Consider the following 16,770-nt stretch of genomic DNA (forward strand, 5'->3'; position numbering starts at 1 on the left):
TTAAAGATACTAGATTTAAAATGACAACTTTCTATTGGTTGGTGAATCTAAAGGTTCACCCTAGGGGGTGAACCCAAGAATAACTCTATATATAAAGATGCTGGTGACCTTCCTGTGATGCCACATGGGATTCCAGGTCAGAAAGTCGAAGACTCTGGGTGTGACACGTGTCTCGTTAAACAAACAGCATCGTTTCATTTATTTTCGTTCCCATTCCGTTTGGGCTTTGTTATTATTTGTCTTCAGAAAGCCCACTTTTTGAGTGTAGGTCCATAAGCTTGGAAGGCGTTGTTTTGATTCTATGGTTCGGTCTCTCCCACTATTTCTCTTTAACTATTTGTCTTACAAATTTCTGAATCCTCTCAAAAACCGAAGCGACATCTGCCCTAGATCTAGAAATCATCATAAATTCCATCTGTTTTAAATGTTTTACGTTCCTAATTCTCATCTCTTTGTCAACGCGAAGATTTATGTTCCTTAAATTATTTGGATCATGTATTTATCCTTCGGATCAATTCGTCTTCCGAGCATCATTCTCTCCGTAATCTCCTTCGAGAAAAGGAGTTGGGAAGGGGGATATGATTTCTGGATGGAATTGAGTGAATGACGTCTTACTGTAGAGAGCCCAAGTACATCTCTCTTCTTCTTGAAGATTACTTCGATTGTCTCTACAACTCCAAAGAGGTACCCTACTACTTCCTTATTCTCCTCTTTCCTGGTCTTCTTTTAGTTGAAGATTGATTTCGTTGTGATTGTTACATTATGGTACAAGCCATTGTTTCCAGATTTAAGAAAACGCTAGACCAAACTGATGAATCATGTCTAGATCACGGGGTAATTCAAAAATCTGTACTTTTTAATTTGTACTTTAACAGAAAACTTTGGAGAGGTCAAATTTCAATTCACGTTGGTTATGTGGCTCAGATCTCTCCTATCCTTGATTCTACACACACAGAAGGTGTAATTGGTGAGACTGAGTGCTAGCCATAGAACTCTAAATTTGAGGTTCGGTCTTTAGAGAAACGTGTTACACTGTTGCAGGAATAAAACAGCAAATAGAGGAGATTCATCATCATCTGCAAAAATGGTAAGTCTGGAAGAAGCCACACAAAAAAACATGCAATGATGTTTAGCCATGAGATCAAGAAAAGCCAATAGGTTTTATGGGTTTCAATAACCTGCAAAGATGTTTTTGTTTCTTTATGTTTGGTAACTCTTATGGTGCATGTATATTTGAACAGAGCAGGAGTTCCTTTGCTCGAGATGGAATCTTAACTTGATACGAGAAGTGGGATCGGAGGCACGTAATACACCAGTGAGATGCAATGGATTGTGAGTGAGTAACAGGAATATCCAAGAAGGCTCTCTCCACTGCGATTTTAACATCTCAGTCCGTCCAATTGTGCAAGTTAAGTTTGGCACCAAGGTCAACAAGTTCCTTTCTTTCTTTGTCGTCTTTTATATTCTGAGTCTAGCGAGTGAAGAGATATGATCAACTCATTCTTTTTTCATTCTACTACATCTGGTTTATGATCCAAATTTGTGTTGGTTCATATCTGGAAATTAAGAATTTGAGTGCGTTTCAGCAATTGACAAGAAACTGAAGTAACAACGGGAACAGTTTATTAGGGAGAGAAACCGTTTCCTTTCTTCCCTGTAAAGTAATAGGAACTGCAACCACTGCAGCGAACTGCTTTCAGAGCTCGCTCTTCCTGATATTGACAACCTGGAAATGCCCAATTTGTCAAAACTTGAAAACATTCTTGAGAACGAAGCACCACGGCAGGAAATGTGGGATATATCGCCAGTTCATGGTGGGACATTGTCATGGCTACGGAAATGTACTTCGAAGATTCTTAAGTTGTCCCCAAATAAAAATGGCAGAAACAACAGCTACTCTGAGTTTTACTGACCAAGAAACTCAGTCTGCTGAGCAAGCTAACGTGAACAGTGGGCCATCAACTATGCTTCAGGTCCAATCTGAAAGTGACATCATAGAAGTTGAAGTCGCCAATGCAAACTCAGACGGTGATCACAGCAAAATCAACAGCAAGGCTCAAGAAGTTGATGTAGATTCTTTGTCTATTATAGCTGCTGATGGTCTATCACGCATGAGAGGAAAAGCCAGAGTCAGAAGAACGCGCTCTGTCAAAGCTGTTGTTGAAGACGCTAAAACCATCTATAGAGAATCTATACAACTTAATGAGCCCGTTGATTTAACAGAAAATGTTGAGGACACTGCTAAAGGAAATGATAAAAGCACTGGTGAACCTGGTCGTTCTGAGAAAGGAGATTCAAAGAATGGACGGAAACGTGAACGTATGGGTTCTTGAGAAAGATATCTGAAACAATGTATTGAAAAAAGGGATAGTGGATTAGAAGACATAATATGTTAATATGGGCAAATTTAAGAAGATTAAATCAAATTTAATGGAAGTGAGTAGGAGTTTAATGGAGAAGGAGATGGAGTTGTGCAGTCTGAGACGTGAAATAGAGAAAGTAGAAACATCAAAGCAGAAGCCATAGAAACTGTGCTAACCAGTGTAAGTGTTGTATCATAACCAAAATAAAAATTATTAATCAACTAATAAAAAATTCACCTAATGTACTTTAACAATTACATTGTTTTGTTATTGAACAGTTTTTAAAAAAAAACTAAAACATTCTATATAATAAATAATTTAAAATATAATAAGATAACAAAAATAAAAGTTCAACACATATTTTAGCCATTCCATCTTTCAAATATCACATAAGTAACATAATCCATAATTTTGAGTTTGAGATTTTCTCTTACTGCACATAGAAAATTAAGTTTTCATTTGTTATTTATTATATTGTAAAAAATATATGTTCTCTTCAAATGTTTAAATATTCAAAAATTTATTTCTTTTGGAGATAAATATTCATCTGGGATGAAAATTATTTACGTTCTCTTCAAATGAATAATTTAAATTCAATTAGATGCTTTAATAAATATAATATACATATAGAACAATAAAAGATTTATAGAATTTTTACGTATGTCTACATATAAGTATGTATTAAAATATAAATTAATGATATTTCAAGCAAAATATTTATAATTAATCAAAATATTTTACTCCAATTTATCAAATATTATATGAAAGTTGACAATATCATTATAAAAACTAAAAGTTCAAAAATAGTATAAGATAATAAAATTATAAGGACTAAAGTGATAACAATAAAACTTAACAATGTTATTTGAAAAACAGATAATTGCAAGGACTTAAACATAAAAAACTTCAAATATGAGATTTTGTACATTATAACTTCAAATATGAAGTTTCACTGTAGAAAGTTTCAAAATTTAAAATTTTGAACTTGCTTTTATAGCATGTAAAAATATATATATGAAGTTTTGAAATTGCTATTGGAGATGTTCTTAACACGAAACAATTGGTTTTGATTCATATTCCATTATATGTTCGCTTCGGTTTAAAATGTCTTTTCGTAACAAATTGTACAATCAATGAAGTTCTTGCTTTAGTCGATAATGTTTGGCGATAAAAATATTTAACCGATAACGCGGATATTCATTATTTTGACACAAAATAATGAAAATATAAATAACATATATATAGTAAAAGTCTATAAATTAATACTCGGCAAATGAATAGACACAATAATTAATAAATTTTACTGGTCTTGAATTGGACATATATAAAATATAACTTAATTCGATAAAATAATAATAACATAACTATTTTTTTTTTTTTTGAAACACTAACATAACTATTATATATAACTTTATATAAACATAAACAAATCATCTCTTAAAAAAATGTATTCATCTTTCATATATTTTTTCAATTTCAATATTTAGATTTTTTCATTGAATTACAGATAAAATATATTTATATACTATCATCAAATTCAACACACATTATATATCAAATAATTTAATAAAGTAGATAAAATTTAACTAATATATAGTATCATAAAGTTAATTTTTTTTTTACCAACATAATCACATATAATCACTCCTCACCTAATACTTTATAAAAGACAAAAATCATTATCATACACAAACCAAAAAATCATAAAAAAAATAATAACTTAGATCACAAGTAAAGTATATCCCGCCTGTAGGGCGGGCCGTCCTAGTTTTTTATAAAAGAAAGTATAATGAAAAGATATATATTTTTAGATGTTATAAATCGGGGATGGCCCATAACCGGCCCGGTCCATAACCGGCCCATACCTAGAGAGACATGGCCGAAACCCTAGAGAGAGAGAAGAGAGAGAGAGGCGGCCGACTAAGGAGAGAGAGGCAGCCGACTTAGGGTTTCCATATTACAAGTTTTCCTATTCTTTGTTGGTTTATGATTTGTAGTCTTTCCATTTATGTATTTCCATTTAAACTCCTTTGTAACCCTTATATAAAGGATATATTATTCATTAATAAAACACACAAAATTCTCCATTCTTTTACAACACGTTATCAGCACGATTGTCCTCTGCAACCTGAGCCTAAATCGCCAACCCCTTAAACCTAACCTAGCCGGCAACTTACCTAAGAACCATAATCTGTTCTTCCTTGTGTTCCGGCTTGCAACTATCCGATCAGCATAAACCCTAAAGCGTTCCTGATCCTAGACGTCCTCAGTTTCCTATTCACAACAGAGCCAACCCACGTTCCTGATCAGACAGCTCGTGCTCCCGAAGGACCAGCTTGCAATCCGACGATCGACACCCCCCAGCTCGAAGACGCGTGAAGCAGATGAACGTCCCCGGAAGCAGTTGGCGTGCGTTCTTCGTCCCAGCTGTTCACGATACGAAAGCAACCAGCTCGTGTCCAGCTCGTGTTTGTTCTCATTCCAGCTCGAGGTTCATCCGTTCCCTTTGGTGGTCCGGTTCAACCCTACAAACAAAGGTATACCGAATAATCTGAGATCATAATGATCAAACCCTAAAACCCTAATCCATTATTATGGAAATCCGATGTTATTGATCAAACCCTAAAATTGGTATAACCTAAAACTGATCATCTCATAATCACTAGATTGAAATCGATTCCCTAGAACATGATTGATTGTTTCTGATCTGAATTTTGAAACCGTAAATTCTGGAATCGAAACCCTAAAACCCTAAAGCTTGAATTCGATTTTGATTGTTCTTGTTTTGATTGAATGATTGATGATCTGAGGTTTTAGGATTAATAGATTGATTGATAGATCTAATCTCAAATTTGAAATCCTAAAGGCCTTAAAACCTTGATCTCATATTGCTAAAATCGAATTCTAGTATTGCTTAAATCAAAACCCTAATTTTCATAATAAGAAATCGATTGATTAGGGTTGTTTGCATAAACATATAAAACTGAATATGAATTGCATTCGTCTTGTTTTAAAATATCGACCAGCATGACATATAGATCGTATAAACTTGAATAGTTTGCATCATAGAATTGTATGGCCGTGCGGCCTAATATAGAATCTATAATTGATCGTACCATGGTCGTTTTAGATTGTTTGAAAACATGATTGTATAAGACTTGCTTGTGGCCGAGATTATTGATTGTCTTGCGGCCACATGATCACATTGTGAAACCCTAAATTTTGAATGATAATGTGATTCAGATGTTGAAATCTCAAACCTAGATTATGCTGCCCTTAATCTCTCCGGAGACAACTATTTGCAATGAGCACTTGACAAAAAGATTAACTTGAGGTCAAAGGAACTCGGTGATGCAATCATCGAGGGCAACAATGAGACTGATAAGAATCGGTACAGGGCTATAAGTATTATACGCCACCATCTTATTTAGGGTCTAAAAGATCAGTACCTCACCATGGAGAATCCACTAGACCTTTGGACCGCTTTACAGCGACGATATGATCACTAGAAAACGGTGCTATTACCAAAGGCTAAACATGAGTGGAAGAATCTCAGATTCATGGATTATAAGTCTGTGGATGAATACAATTCAGTATTGTTTAAGATAGTCTCAATGATGAGACTTTTTGGTGAGGAAGTAACTGAGAAAGAGTTGCTTGATAAAACATTCTCCACGTTCCATTTGACGAACGTGTTGCTGCAACAGCAATATAGAGAGAGAGGCTTCGCCTCATACACTGATCTGATCTTGTGCCTACTCCTGGCCGAGGCTAATAATGAACTCCTGATGAAAAACAGTGAGATGAGAACCATCGGAACAGCAGCATTACCAGAAGCCAATGAGGCTGAAAAGAAAGATCCCAAAGAGTGCAACCACGTCCATGATGATAAGAGATCACACGGCAAAGGCCGTAGTAGATAGAAAGGACGGGGCCGTGACAACTACTCATATCGCCGGCAAGGAAACCATAATAACCGTGGTCGTGGTTCCAGCTATGGCCGTGGCCGAGGCAGTTATGGCCGTGGTCGAGGTGGCATATCCAAACCGTCTAACTCGACCAAATCAACTTGTCACAGATGCGGGATGAGTAACCATTGGGCCAAGAATTGTAGAACCCCTAAACATCTATGTGAGCTCTATCAAGAGAGCCTTAAGAACAAGAACCTGGAAGCCCATATGGTTCATGATACCGGGTATGATGCTGATGATGATTCCGACCTTGAAAAGGACGACCTCTTGGATTTTGAGACTTCTGATTGTCTCAAAGACTAAAATCGACATCTTGTCTTATTTTTTTATGAAATGCTTTGAGTTCATTGCTATTATATCTTGCCTAATTTTGCTTGATAATGTGAATGATTTTTTTGATAAAGAAATTTCCTAAAGGGCATTATAGTACGGGTATAGTAGCCTAGTAAGAAATCTATGGCCAAGGCATTGCCTAAAGGGCATTATATACACCCAAGAATGTATGAACCATTGAGTTATAATAAATGTTTTCCAAATAGAAACAATGGGCAAAAGGAAACAAGTTCCTTCAGATTTAAAGAAAGAGAACGCCTAAGACCTTATAAGAAAGTGGTCAAGACTATACCTACGTACTCTACTGATCAAAACTATGCTACAGATCAGTATGTAAGAGGCAAGAGCCGTGGTGACCATACTGATATATCCCACGGAATTATATACTTTTATGGCACGACTGGATTAGCCATCCTAGTCTAAAACTTGATGCAAAGATTGTTATTGAAAGGCACACAGAGTTATCCCATAAAGATCTCACGTTGTGTAACATGTACACAAGGGAAACTCATTAGGCTTGATTGTCCTAAGCATCACGAAATTATAGTATTTTCATGAGGAGGAAAGATGATAAAACCCTAAATCCATGACCACACTACAAATTCGTGTACCATGGTCTATGACCATGCTATAAACGGCTTGGCCGTGCAGGCTATTACCTATAAGGTTCGGACATCCATCCTAAAGCTTAGGGACATCATGAATTTACATGTACATAAGGATAATATGCATCAGCCCATATAAGTGAGCATAGATATTCCCATCTCAGATTGAATATGGGTCATAAACCAGACATACACCATCTTAAGAGACTTTGAATAAACCACCACAAACATATGTGCCGTCTAAGATGGAACCTCAGAAGAGTATTGGGAATATATGTTGGATAAATGTCTTCCTCCCACGATTTCTAAGAGACCTTGAGCCAAAACATGGGTGATCAGATTATGGCCAGGTACACGGATTGTATGACCAATGAATCCGACTATCCAACATTAGAAGGAGAAAGTGATAATCTGGTACAAAGAAAAGAATGATAAAGAGAAATAGTATGGTATCAACCATCATTGTCTTGGCAAATATCCTCGGACTAGAGAATATGATTATAGACGTCCAAACAAAGAAAAGAAAAGATTATACAAAGCTAGCTAATCGAGATGCCAGACACTGACCCGAAAAGAAAAGAATTACTAAGTCATAACCAGCTTAGCACCAAACGAAATCTGATGTCCTAGAAAGAGACACAGTCAAGTTGCTACAGAGTCTATACAAGATAGACCAATGTGTTCCATAAGATAAGAAACCTCGGAAAGAATAGAGAAAGGTGCATAGAACACAGATCCGAGGTCATAAGGGAAACCATACCAGACATTAAGAAAAGGCTGCGCAGCTAAACATCTAGGGTACCAAACCATGTATCTTGGGACGCCAAGCTGCTAGGTAACAAAGGTCCTGGATAATGAAATCTCTAATCGATTAGATCATGTCTGGAACACAATGGAACCAAATACATAAGTGTCGACACATAAGAGATATATTTGTATAAAGATACATAAGAGAGTAGCACTTGAGTTTAAAGATATAAACGAGGATCATGAACCCACGAAATAGTACTCATAAAGATTAAAGATTAGATTGAAAAGATAAACGTGGGGTTTAAAGTATCTAAAGAAGAGATAGGCGTATTGGCCATACATACATATACAGAAACGTCATCTGATATAAACCAGTGAAATATATGGGTCTTGTGAGGGAAAAGAAACCGTGAGATATGGTACATGATCACGTGGTCTAAAGGTGTTCATGTTTCCTACTAAGAGCATACGATCATAGCTTGTTACACAAGGATACTCACAGAGACCATGGAACAGATTATAAGGAGATAAACTCCTATGTGGTGGATGCTGCTACATATTTTCGAAATTGATAAAGGTCTGGTCATAAGAAAAAAATTAGATTGACATATAATGATGTAGTAAGCAGCATATGGATCACTGGATAAAGAACAACTTTGTTCCTAAGCTGTTCATGGATTGAAACAAAGCAGCTGCATATAGTATGAAATACTAGTAAAGGAATTGTATAAGAACAATCCAATTCAGTCCACACACATATACAAAAGAAATTCGAAATTCCTTGTGTTTACTTTATCAGCCTAAAGAAAGGTAATTTGGATTAACTCAGCTTGCTATCTCATATAGCATGTTCTCCGGATAGACAAATCCGACATCAGCTCCCTTAGATAAGGATCCGGCATTGCAGAACAGTTTGCTGCTGCTGTATACGGCAACTACTCCCACGAGACTTTGTCATGAGGCTGAGATGAGATATTTAACCTATCTCGATCGGGTACCAATATGTTGCAGTCTATAAGCTCGTGTGATCAAAGTCCATGACCTAATATATATATATTCAATGCGTGATATGATACATGGCAAGAGAGGTCATGGGACACCATCAAGAAAAATATAGGACTGCAATGTCTGATGTATATGGCATTACCGAATGCAAGAAAAAACTATAGCCATGTATGAAGTCCACGAGTGTATTTGGCCGCAGAGCCATAGTTTGATAAGATCGTAAAAACTCGTTGCAGCAATGATCATTGGTCACATCATGATCTTGGACACTCATGAGACGAGTTGTGGACATGTATAGACGAGGTCTATGACCCGAACATGGATCGATCAGATTAAAACATTGCCGATGGTAGTGAAAAGGAGAAGTTCATATAGTCCACACTTTATCATCGTCACCAATCATAATAGCCAAAGGGAGTATCTGTGGGCTTGTGTGGTTAAGATCTATGACTCAACATAAATCAATTAGAATAGAATATGGCTGATGATGATAATAAAGAAAGATCAATGGACAAAGACATTGGTACACATCCGTGTATAGAAGATACACTGGATCTTAGGTTTACGACCTGAGATTATAAATTCATGGTACCATACTTAGTATATTGTCCATAAGTATGTTTAGTCTGTCCGACAAAAGTATAGACAAGTCGACAGCAAAGGTTCACTTCTTGACCTTGCACACACGATGTCAGAGGAAATGAGAAAAGACCGGAGAGGTCGAAGTGGTCCAATTACGGTTCAATAATAAACTTGGCCGATTTGTTTACTTCCTACCTGCACGTTCAGGATGCTCACGCATCAGATGCGTAGACTAAAGAATCTCCACTGAGGTTCACATCAGGGGGAGTAGTACGTGTTGTACTCTTTTTCCTTCATCATGGTTTTGTCCCACTGGGTTTTCCTGATAAGGTTTTAATGAGGCAACATTAAGCGTATTACAATCATGTATGGTTATGACATCCAAGGGGAAGTGTTATAAATCATTAAGTGGATGGTCCATAACCGGCCCGGTCCATAACCGGCCCGGTCCATAACCGGCCCGGTCCATAACCGGCTCATACCTAGAGAGACATGGCCGAAACCCTAGAGAGAGAGAAGAGAGAGAGACGGCCGACTAAGGAGAGAGAGGCAGCCGACTTAGGGTTTCCATATTACTAGTTTTCCTATTCCTTGTTGGTTTATGATTTGTAGTCTTTTCATTTATGTATTTCCATTTAAACTCCTTTGTAATCCTTATATAAAGGGATGTATTATTCACTAATAAAACACACAGAATTCCTCATTCTTTTACCGCATTAGAAACGTAATGAAAAGATATAGTTATTGAAAAAAGTTAGCTTGTATCCACGATTCACACATGGTTTAGCCTAACCGACCATTTTTAGCCAAGCCGGCCATGTCCACTACAATACTCACACTTTCCTCTTCCCCTAGTTGAATAATGAAGCAGCTGCCATTTATGTTCTTTTTGGAAAAACTTCACCATCTATTCCATAGAAATCTATGTGTAAATGGTACTATTAGACCTTTGTTTTTTATTTTATTATTTTGTTACTTTTAAAGCCAATAATATGTGCATTAAAAGACCTTGGTTTTAAAATGATGTTAACATTTGTAGTTTAACATGTGAAGTCACAACATAAAAAATGAGAGAAATAAACAACATCCACTAGATAGAACTAGAAGAAAAAATACTTGTGGTTGGGGTAGGTTTAATAAATGTGCACAGCTCAAAGACATTGCATGTGTATTTGAGTTTATGAAATCTAGCATTTATTCACCTAACACGTTTATCTATTGACTCACAAGGTTAATTAACTTATTTACACACTTTTTGTATAAGTTTTTATTTACCTAATATTATTATTTATAAACTTAATTAGTTAACCATAAAGATTCAACAATCCATTTTCAAATAACAAAACCTAATATATCATTTTTCTTACTTGGTTCGCTTTTCTTTAAGACATTGATATGGTTCACCCAAGCCGACCATATCCCACTACAGCTACCATATTCCATCTCGTTTATCTAAAAATCCTATAGACTTTTTATTTTCTGAAACTCTATTATTAAAGTTTCTCTAAAGGATTTTCCACCAAGAGTTGTGTGAAAAGAGAAGTCTCTTAGTTTATTATTATATAAAATAAAAATATCAGATTAGAAAACAATTAATAGATTATTACATTACTTCGATTACAAGTTCCACAAAAATGTACACGCAAATAATCTGTAACATAAAAATTCCTAAGAAAAGATTCGGACATTTTTGAAGGGAGCAAGAAATGGAATCATTCGTTGATTCCCTCCAATCCGTTTATATTATTTTATTTATTTATTATTTATCTTTTTATATATGTATAAAAAAAAAAGAAACTGAAGACGAAAATGGCAATCAGTTTGGAAACCGCCTCCTTCATATATTCCTCTTCTCTCCCTCTCTCACACCAAAAAGGAAAGAAGAAAAAAAAAAAGAAGTTATTCAAAGAAGCAGAGCCACGTGACTCGTTCTACGCTTGACTCATCACAGATCATTCTTTTGTAAAGCTTCAATTTTTCAAAATTAGGGTTATTGTGTGTGTATTTGGGCGTAAGCTCCACCGCATTGATATTTGACAAAATCAAATCCGATTATTTCGATTTTGATCCAAACGGGTTTCGAGATTTCACCTTGATTCGTTGCAGTTCGGACCCAATTCACAGGTATGATTAGTCTCGGTTCTAGCTTCGTTTCTCGTAGTTAAAAAGGAACGAAAAAGTCTCCGCCTTTTTTTTTACCTAAGTTCATAATTGCTTTTGAAATTGGATATTTACAGCTTTTATTGAGAATGTTTCTGTTGACGGGTCAGAGTTTTTATTCATCTTATGTACTCAGTACTATGAGAATTGAAGATCATCTAATGTTAACAAGTCCAGGTTGTATGTGTGTTGATGACTACTACATCTTTGGAAACTTGAGTTCTTGGCTATTAAATTGCTTTAAGAAGCTTAGTTTAATACAATCAGTGAAAGAATCATTGGTATTCAGACAGCGGTTTTAGATTCTCCTCCAAGTGAAATTTGAATATCCAATATAACTTGCGACTGCTTTATCAAAACTTACTGTTTCATTAGTGGATCAAAATGTGCTAAATATCTTCTCATTTTTGATTAGGCACAAGGTTTTGTTATCGGAAGCTGTCATTTGTTAACCTTCCGTAGCTCTGCCAAGGTTTGAGCTTTGACCAAGAAACTCAAGAACCACATGATATGGGCCCTGACAAACATTCGACTCGTTTATTGAATACCCTCAAAATGGAGAGGGTCAGAACGATTCTAACCCATACTTACCCTTACCCGCACGAGCATTCTCGCCATGCTATCATTGCTGTGTTTCTCGGCTGCCTATTCTTTATTTCTTCCGATAACATGCACACCCTCATAGAAAAGTTTTCCCTCAAGTGGTGGTCCATGTATGCATGCTTGCTCGGATTTTTCTACTTCTTTTCTTCTCCTTTTATTGGCAAGACTATCAGACCAAACTACTCCAACTTCAGTCGGTGGTACATTGCCTGGATTTTAGTTGCAGCTTTGTATCATCTTCCTAACTTTCAGTCAATGGGTTTGGATTTGAGGATGAATTTGTCCTTGTTTTTGACAATTTACATATCTTCAATAGTCTTCCTTGTTGTCTTCCACATCATTTTTCTTGCCCTTTGGTATGTTGGTCTTGTTTCTCGCGTGGCTGGAAGACGCCCTGAGATCTTAACCGTTCTTCAAAACTGCGCTGTAAGTTCGCAAATTAATTGCAGCTTTTACCTTAAACTTAAAATTTACTGTCTTTCATCCCTGCAGGTTCTTAGCATGGCTTGCTGCATCTTTTACAGCCATTGTGGTAATCGAGCTATTCTGAGGCAAAAGCCTCCTCGAAGACAGTATTCTAGCTTGTTTTCATTCTGGAAAAGAGAACATAGGCACAGTACATGGATTGCACAATTAATTCGTATGAATAAGCTGAAAGACCAAGTGTGCTCCTCGTGGTTTGCTCCTGTTGGATCTGCAAATGACTATCCACTGTTATCCAAATGGTTCATTTATGGAGAGGTATCTCTTTTTAAGCTCTGAGTATGATTTATTTGTTCACCCTTTTTTCAAATCATGTTCCTACCTTGTTTTTTTTTTCTTTTCAGATTGCGTGCAATGGTTCCTGTCCTGATTCATCTAACGAAATTTCTCCAATATACTCATTGTGGGCCACATTTATTGGTCTTTACATTGCCAATTATGTAGTGGAGAGATCAACAGGGTAAGTTGCATGAGCAGCTTTGGTCTTACATTCCCATGGGCATGTTTTATCTATATGTTCTGTTACGCTTTTTTAGGTGGGCTCTGACACACCCTCTGTCAGTAGACAAAGTTGAGAAGCTGAAGAAGGAGCAAATGAAACCAAATTTCTTAGATATGGTTCCTTGGTATTCAGGGTATGTCTATGCCAAACTAATATTTCCCTTTATTGCTTAGGAAAAAAGCAAGACACTTGACCAGGTGCTGATTCCTCTAATTATATATATATTTCAGAACATCGGCTGATTTGTTTAAAACTGTGTTTGACCTCCTCGTATCAGTAACGGTCTTTCTTGGCCGCTTTGACATGCGGATGCTGCAGGTATACTTCTTTTCTTTGTGGTAATTTGATTCTTCTTTCTGCGGCCAGACATTTATGATAATTACTTTTTTGCTTCTTTCTTTTTTGGAAAATGTTAAGGCTGCAATGACCAAATCTTGTGATGGAACCAAGAGGGAAGAACTTTTATATGACCACCTTGCTAATAAGGACAATTTTTGGTTTGATTTCATGGCGGACACTGGTGATGGTGGGAATTCATCATACGCTGTAGCGAAACTTCTTGCTCAGCCTACTCTCCAAGTCTCGGTGGATGGTGAAACTAGACCGTTGCCTCGGGGTAATGTACTGATTATTGGAGGAGATCTTGCGTAAGTGCTTTACATATTCTCTAGCTTTCGGCAGTTCTAAATGTAACCGCTGATGTCTTTTCGATGTTGTACCTCAGGTACCCCAATCCATCAGCGTTTACATATGAAAAACGTCTCTTTTGTCCATTTGAGTATGCGCTACAGCCTCCCCATTGGTATAAAAATGACTCTATTGCCGTTGACAAGCCAGAATTACCTGAGGGAGTGAAAGATCTAAAGGATTATGATGGTCCCCAATGTTTCCTCATCCCTGGAAACCATGGTGAGTTCCAGGCCCCATCTTCATTTTGGTTTGTTCTCCCATTTCCTCTAACTATACCATTTTTGTTTATTTATTTCCTAGACTGGTTTGACGGACTCAATACATTCATGAGGTATATATGCCATAAGAGTTGGTTAGGCGGCTGGTTAATGCCCCAGAAGAAAAGCTATTTTGCGTTGCAGCTACCTAAGGGATGGTGGGTGTTTGGTTTGGATCTTGCACTTCATGGTGATATTGATGTTGACCAGTTCAAATTCTTCGCCGAATTGGTGAAGGAGAAGGTAACTTTTTTTTATATCATATTCTAGATTATAGTGGCTTTGTCTTTTCAGATTATTCAATTTTCTTAAAGTATAAATATTTTTCCTCAATTAGGTTAAGGAGGATGATGCGGTGATCATTATCACGCATGAACCCAGCTGGCTTCTTGATTGGTACTGGAGCAGCGATACAGGGCAGAACGTGAGGCATCTGATATGCGACGTTTTAAAGTACAGGTGTAAACTCAGAATGGCAGGGGATTTGCATCATTATATGCGACATTCATGTACTCAATCAGATGCGCCTGTCCAGGTCCAACATCTTCTTGTAAATGGCTGTGGAGGAGCTTTTCTACATCCCACCCATGTGTTCAGCAAATTTTCAAAGTACTATGGGGCTTCCTATGCAAGCAAGGCTGCCTACCCTTCTTTTCATGATTCTAGCAAGGTTAAAACTTTTATTCCTCCAGTTTCTTTACTATGCGTTCTGATGTTAAATGGTAGTGGTTTCTACTGTTTGCAGATTGCTTTGGGGAATATTTTGAAGTTCCGGAAAAAGAACTGGCAATTTGATTTCATAGGTGGCATTATATACTTTATCCTGGTCTTTTCATTGTTCCCTCAGGTGCGTTTTAAGCTCGGTCTTCCTATTTAAACAGTGCACAAGAAAATTGATATCTCATTCCCTCTCGTTCATCAATTGGTTTCAGTGTAAGCTAGCCCACATCTTACGAGGTGATTCCTTTTCTGGACACCTGGAGAGTTTCTTAGGCACAGTGTGGACCGCTTTTGTGTATGTGATGGAACAATCATACGTGTCGTTTACGGGTGTCCTGGTGTTGCTAATCACTGCAATCATATTTGTGCCCTCAAAGATATCTCGGAAGAAAAGAGTGGTAATCGGAGTTCTCCATGTTACTGCTCACCTGATGGCAGCTCTGATTCTCATGTTGATGTTGGAACTAGGCATAGAGATCTGTATTCAACATAATCTACTTGCAAATTCTGGTCAGTTTCCATTCACTATATACTGAATTGTTTGGGGTTTCTATGACAAAGCGCAGTGTCTAATTTGTGACACTTTTGTTCACACAGGGTATCATACGTTGTATCAGTGGTACAAATCAGTGGAAAGCGAGCATTTCCCGGACCCTACTGGCCTTAGAGCCCGTATCGAACAATGGACGTTTGGCCTTTATCCAGCGTGTATCAAGTATCTTATGTCAGCATTTGATGTTCCTGAGGTAATTACTGTATTTTTGTTTTGTGTCTTAACCGAGAACCCAATGTGAAAAACCGATCTTGAATGTGCTTTCATCATCAGGTGATGGCGGTTACCCGGACCAACATATGCAAAGAAGGAATGGAATCTCTGTCCCGAAGCGGAGCTGTCATATATTATGCTTCTGTCTTCCTTTACTTCTGGGTCTTTTCAACACCTGTGGTGTCTTTGGTGTTTGGAAGCTACTTGTATATCTGCATCAACTGGCTCCACATCCATTTTGATGAAGCTTTCTCTTCACTCCGCATTGCCAATTACAAATCTTTCACTCGTTTCCACATCAAAGAGAATAAAGACATTGAAGTATTCACTCTCGCGGTTGACAAGGTAAAAAAAAAAGAAAACACTCTACAGTTACACCAAAACTGATATTGAAGATGCTTAGATGATTGTGATGAACCAACCTTTATGGACACTGTCATTGTTTTCGTTGATTAAATGCATGTTTTTAAGGAACTTTAACGAGAATTATGTGTATATGATAATGAGTGTAGGTGCCAAAAGACTGGAAGCTAGACAAACATTGGGATGCAGAGCCGAAACAGAGTGGGGTGATGAGCCATAAGAGAGAGTTTCCAAGTAAATGGTGTGCATCATCAGCGCAACAAGACCCTGTTGCTACCGTGAAAGTAGTTGATTATTTCCTTATTCATAGATCACAGAACCAAAACGGAGAATGTTAGATATTGTTCAGTTCCTTGATTGTTTCCCTCTTTTATGTATAAATTTAAAAATGTAGTGAATGAATGGAGATTGATGGAATACATATATATGGCTTTTATAGGTTCTAAAGTCTAGTATTCTGTACACTTGTTATATCATAGTTAAACATCCGAGTGATATATAAAAAAAAAATCATTTTAGGGGGTTATTGGTTCTTGTTCTTGAAATCTTACTAGAATCCGTTGTTATTGGTTTAAAAATTTTCAAAATCCATTCAAATCTTTGGTTATTCAAAAAGT

General features: G+C 36.8%; 2 protein-coding genes across 20 annotated transcripts; both read left to right on the forward strand.

Annotated features, from left to right (window-relative positions):
* Positions 1-297: 297 nt before the first annotated feature.
* Positions 298-2,618, forward strand: LOC106434376 (protein CROWDED NUCLEI 1). 19 transcript variants are annotated; one of them, XR_007319484.1, is made up of 5 exons: positions 300-684; positions 773-834; positions 876-967; positions 1,042-1,087; positions 1,242-1,609. XR_007319484.1 is itself a non-coding variant. In XM_048747771.1 (2 exons), the coding sequence occupies exon 2, from the start codon at positions 1,812-1,814 to the stop codon at positions 2,331-2,333; it is 522 nt and encodes a 173-aa protein (XP_048603728.1). In that variant the 5' UTR covers positions 310-834; positions 876-1,811; the 3' UTR covers positions 2,334-2,618. The 19 variants fall into 19 exon arrangements, 3 of the variants coding, with proteins under 3 accessions (XP_048603728.1, XP_048603729.1, XP_048603730.1); XR_007319485.1 differs by having other exon boundaries at positions 298-684; positions 786-834; positions 1,042-1,609; XR_001286739.3 differs by having other exon boundaries at positions 303-834; positions 876-958.
* An 8,803-nt stretch (positions 2,619-11,421) lies between these two features.
* LOC106434391 lies at positions 11,422-16,617 on the forward strand. The gene is made up of 15 exons (XM_048747774.1): positions 11,422-11,733; positions 12,185-12,798; positions 12,865-13,113; positions 13,200-13,315; positions 13,392-13,490; positions 13,588-13,675; positions 13,775-14,004; positions 14,082-14,266; positions 14,348-14,547; positions 14,642-14,974; positions 15,050-15,151; positions 15,237-15,534; positions 15,622-15,770; positions 15,851-16,135; positions 16,303-16,617. The coding sequence occupies exons 2-15, from the start codon at positions 12,280-12,282 to the stop codon at positions 16,489-16,491; spliced, it is 3,042 nt and encodes a 1,013-aa protein (XP_048603731.1). The 5' UTR covers positions 11,422-11,733; positions 12,185-12,279; the 3' UTR covers positions 16,492-16,617.
* Positions 16,618-16,770: the final 153 nt, after the last annotated feature.

Source organism: Brassica napus, chromosome C2 (genome assembly GCF_020379485.1).
Source record: "Brassica napus cultivar Da-Ae chromosome C2, Da-Ae, whole genome shotgun sequence".
Lineage (NCBI taxonomy): Eukaryota > Viridiplantae > Streptophyta > Magnoliopsida > Brassicales > Brassicaceae > Brassica > Brassica napus.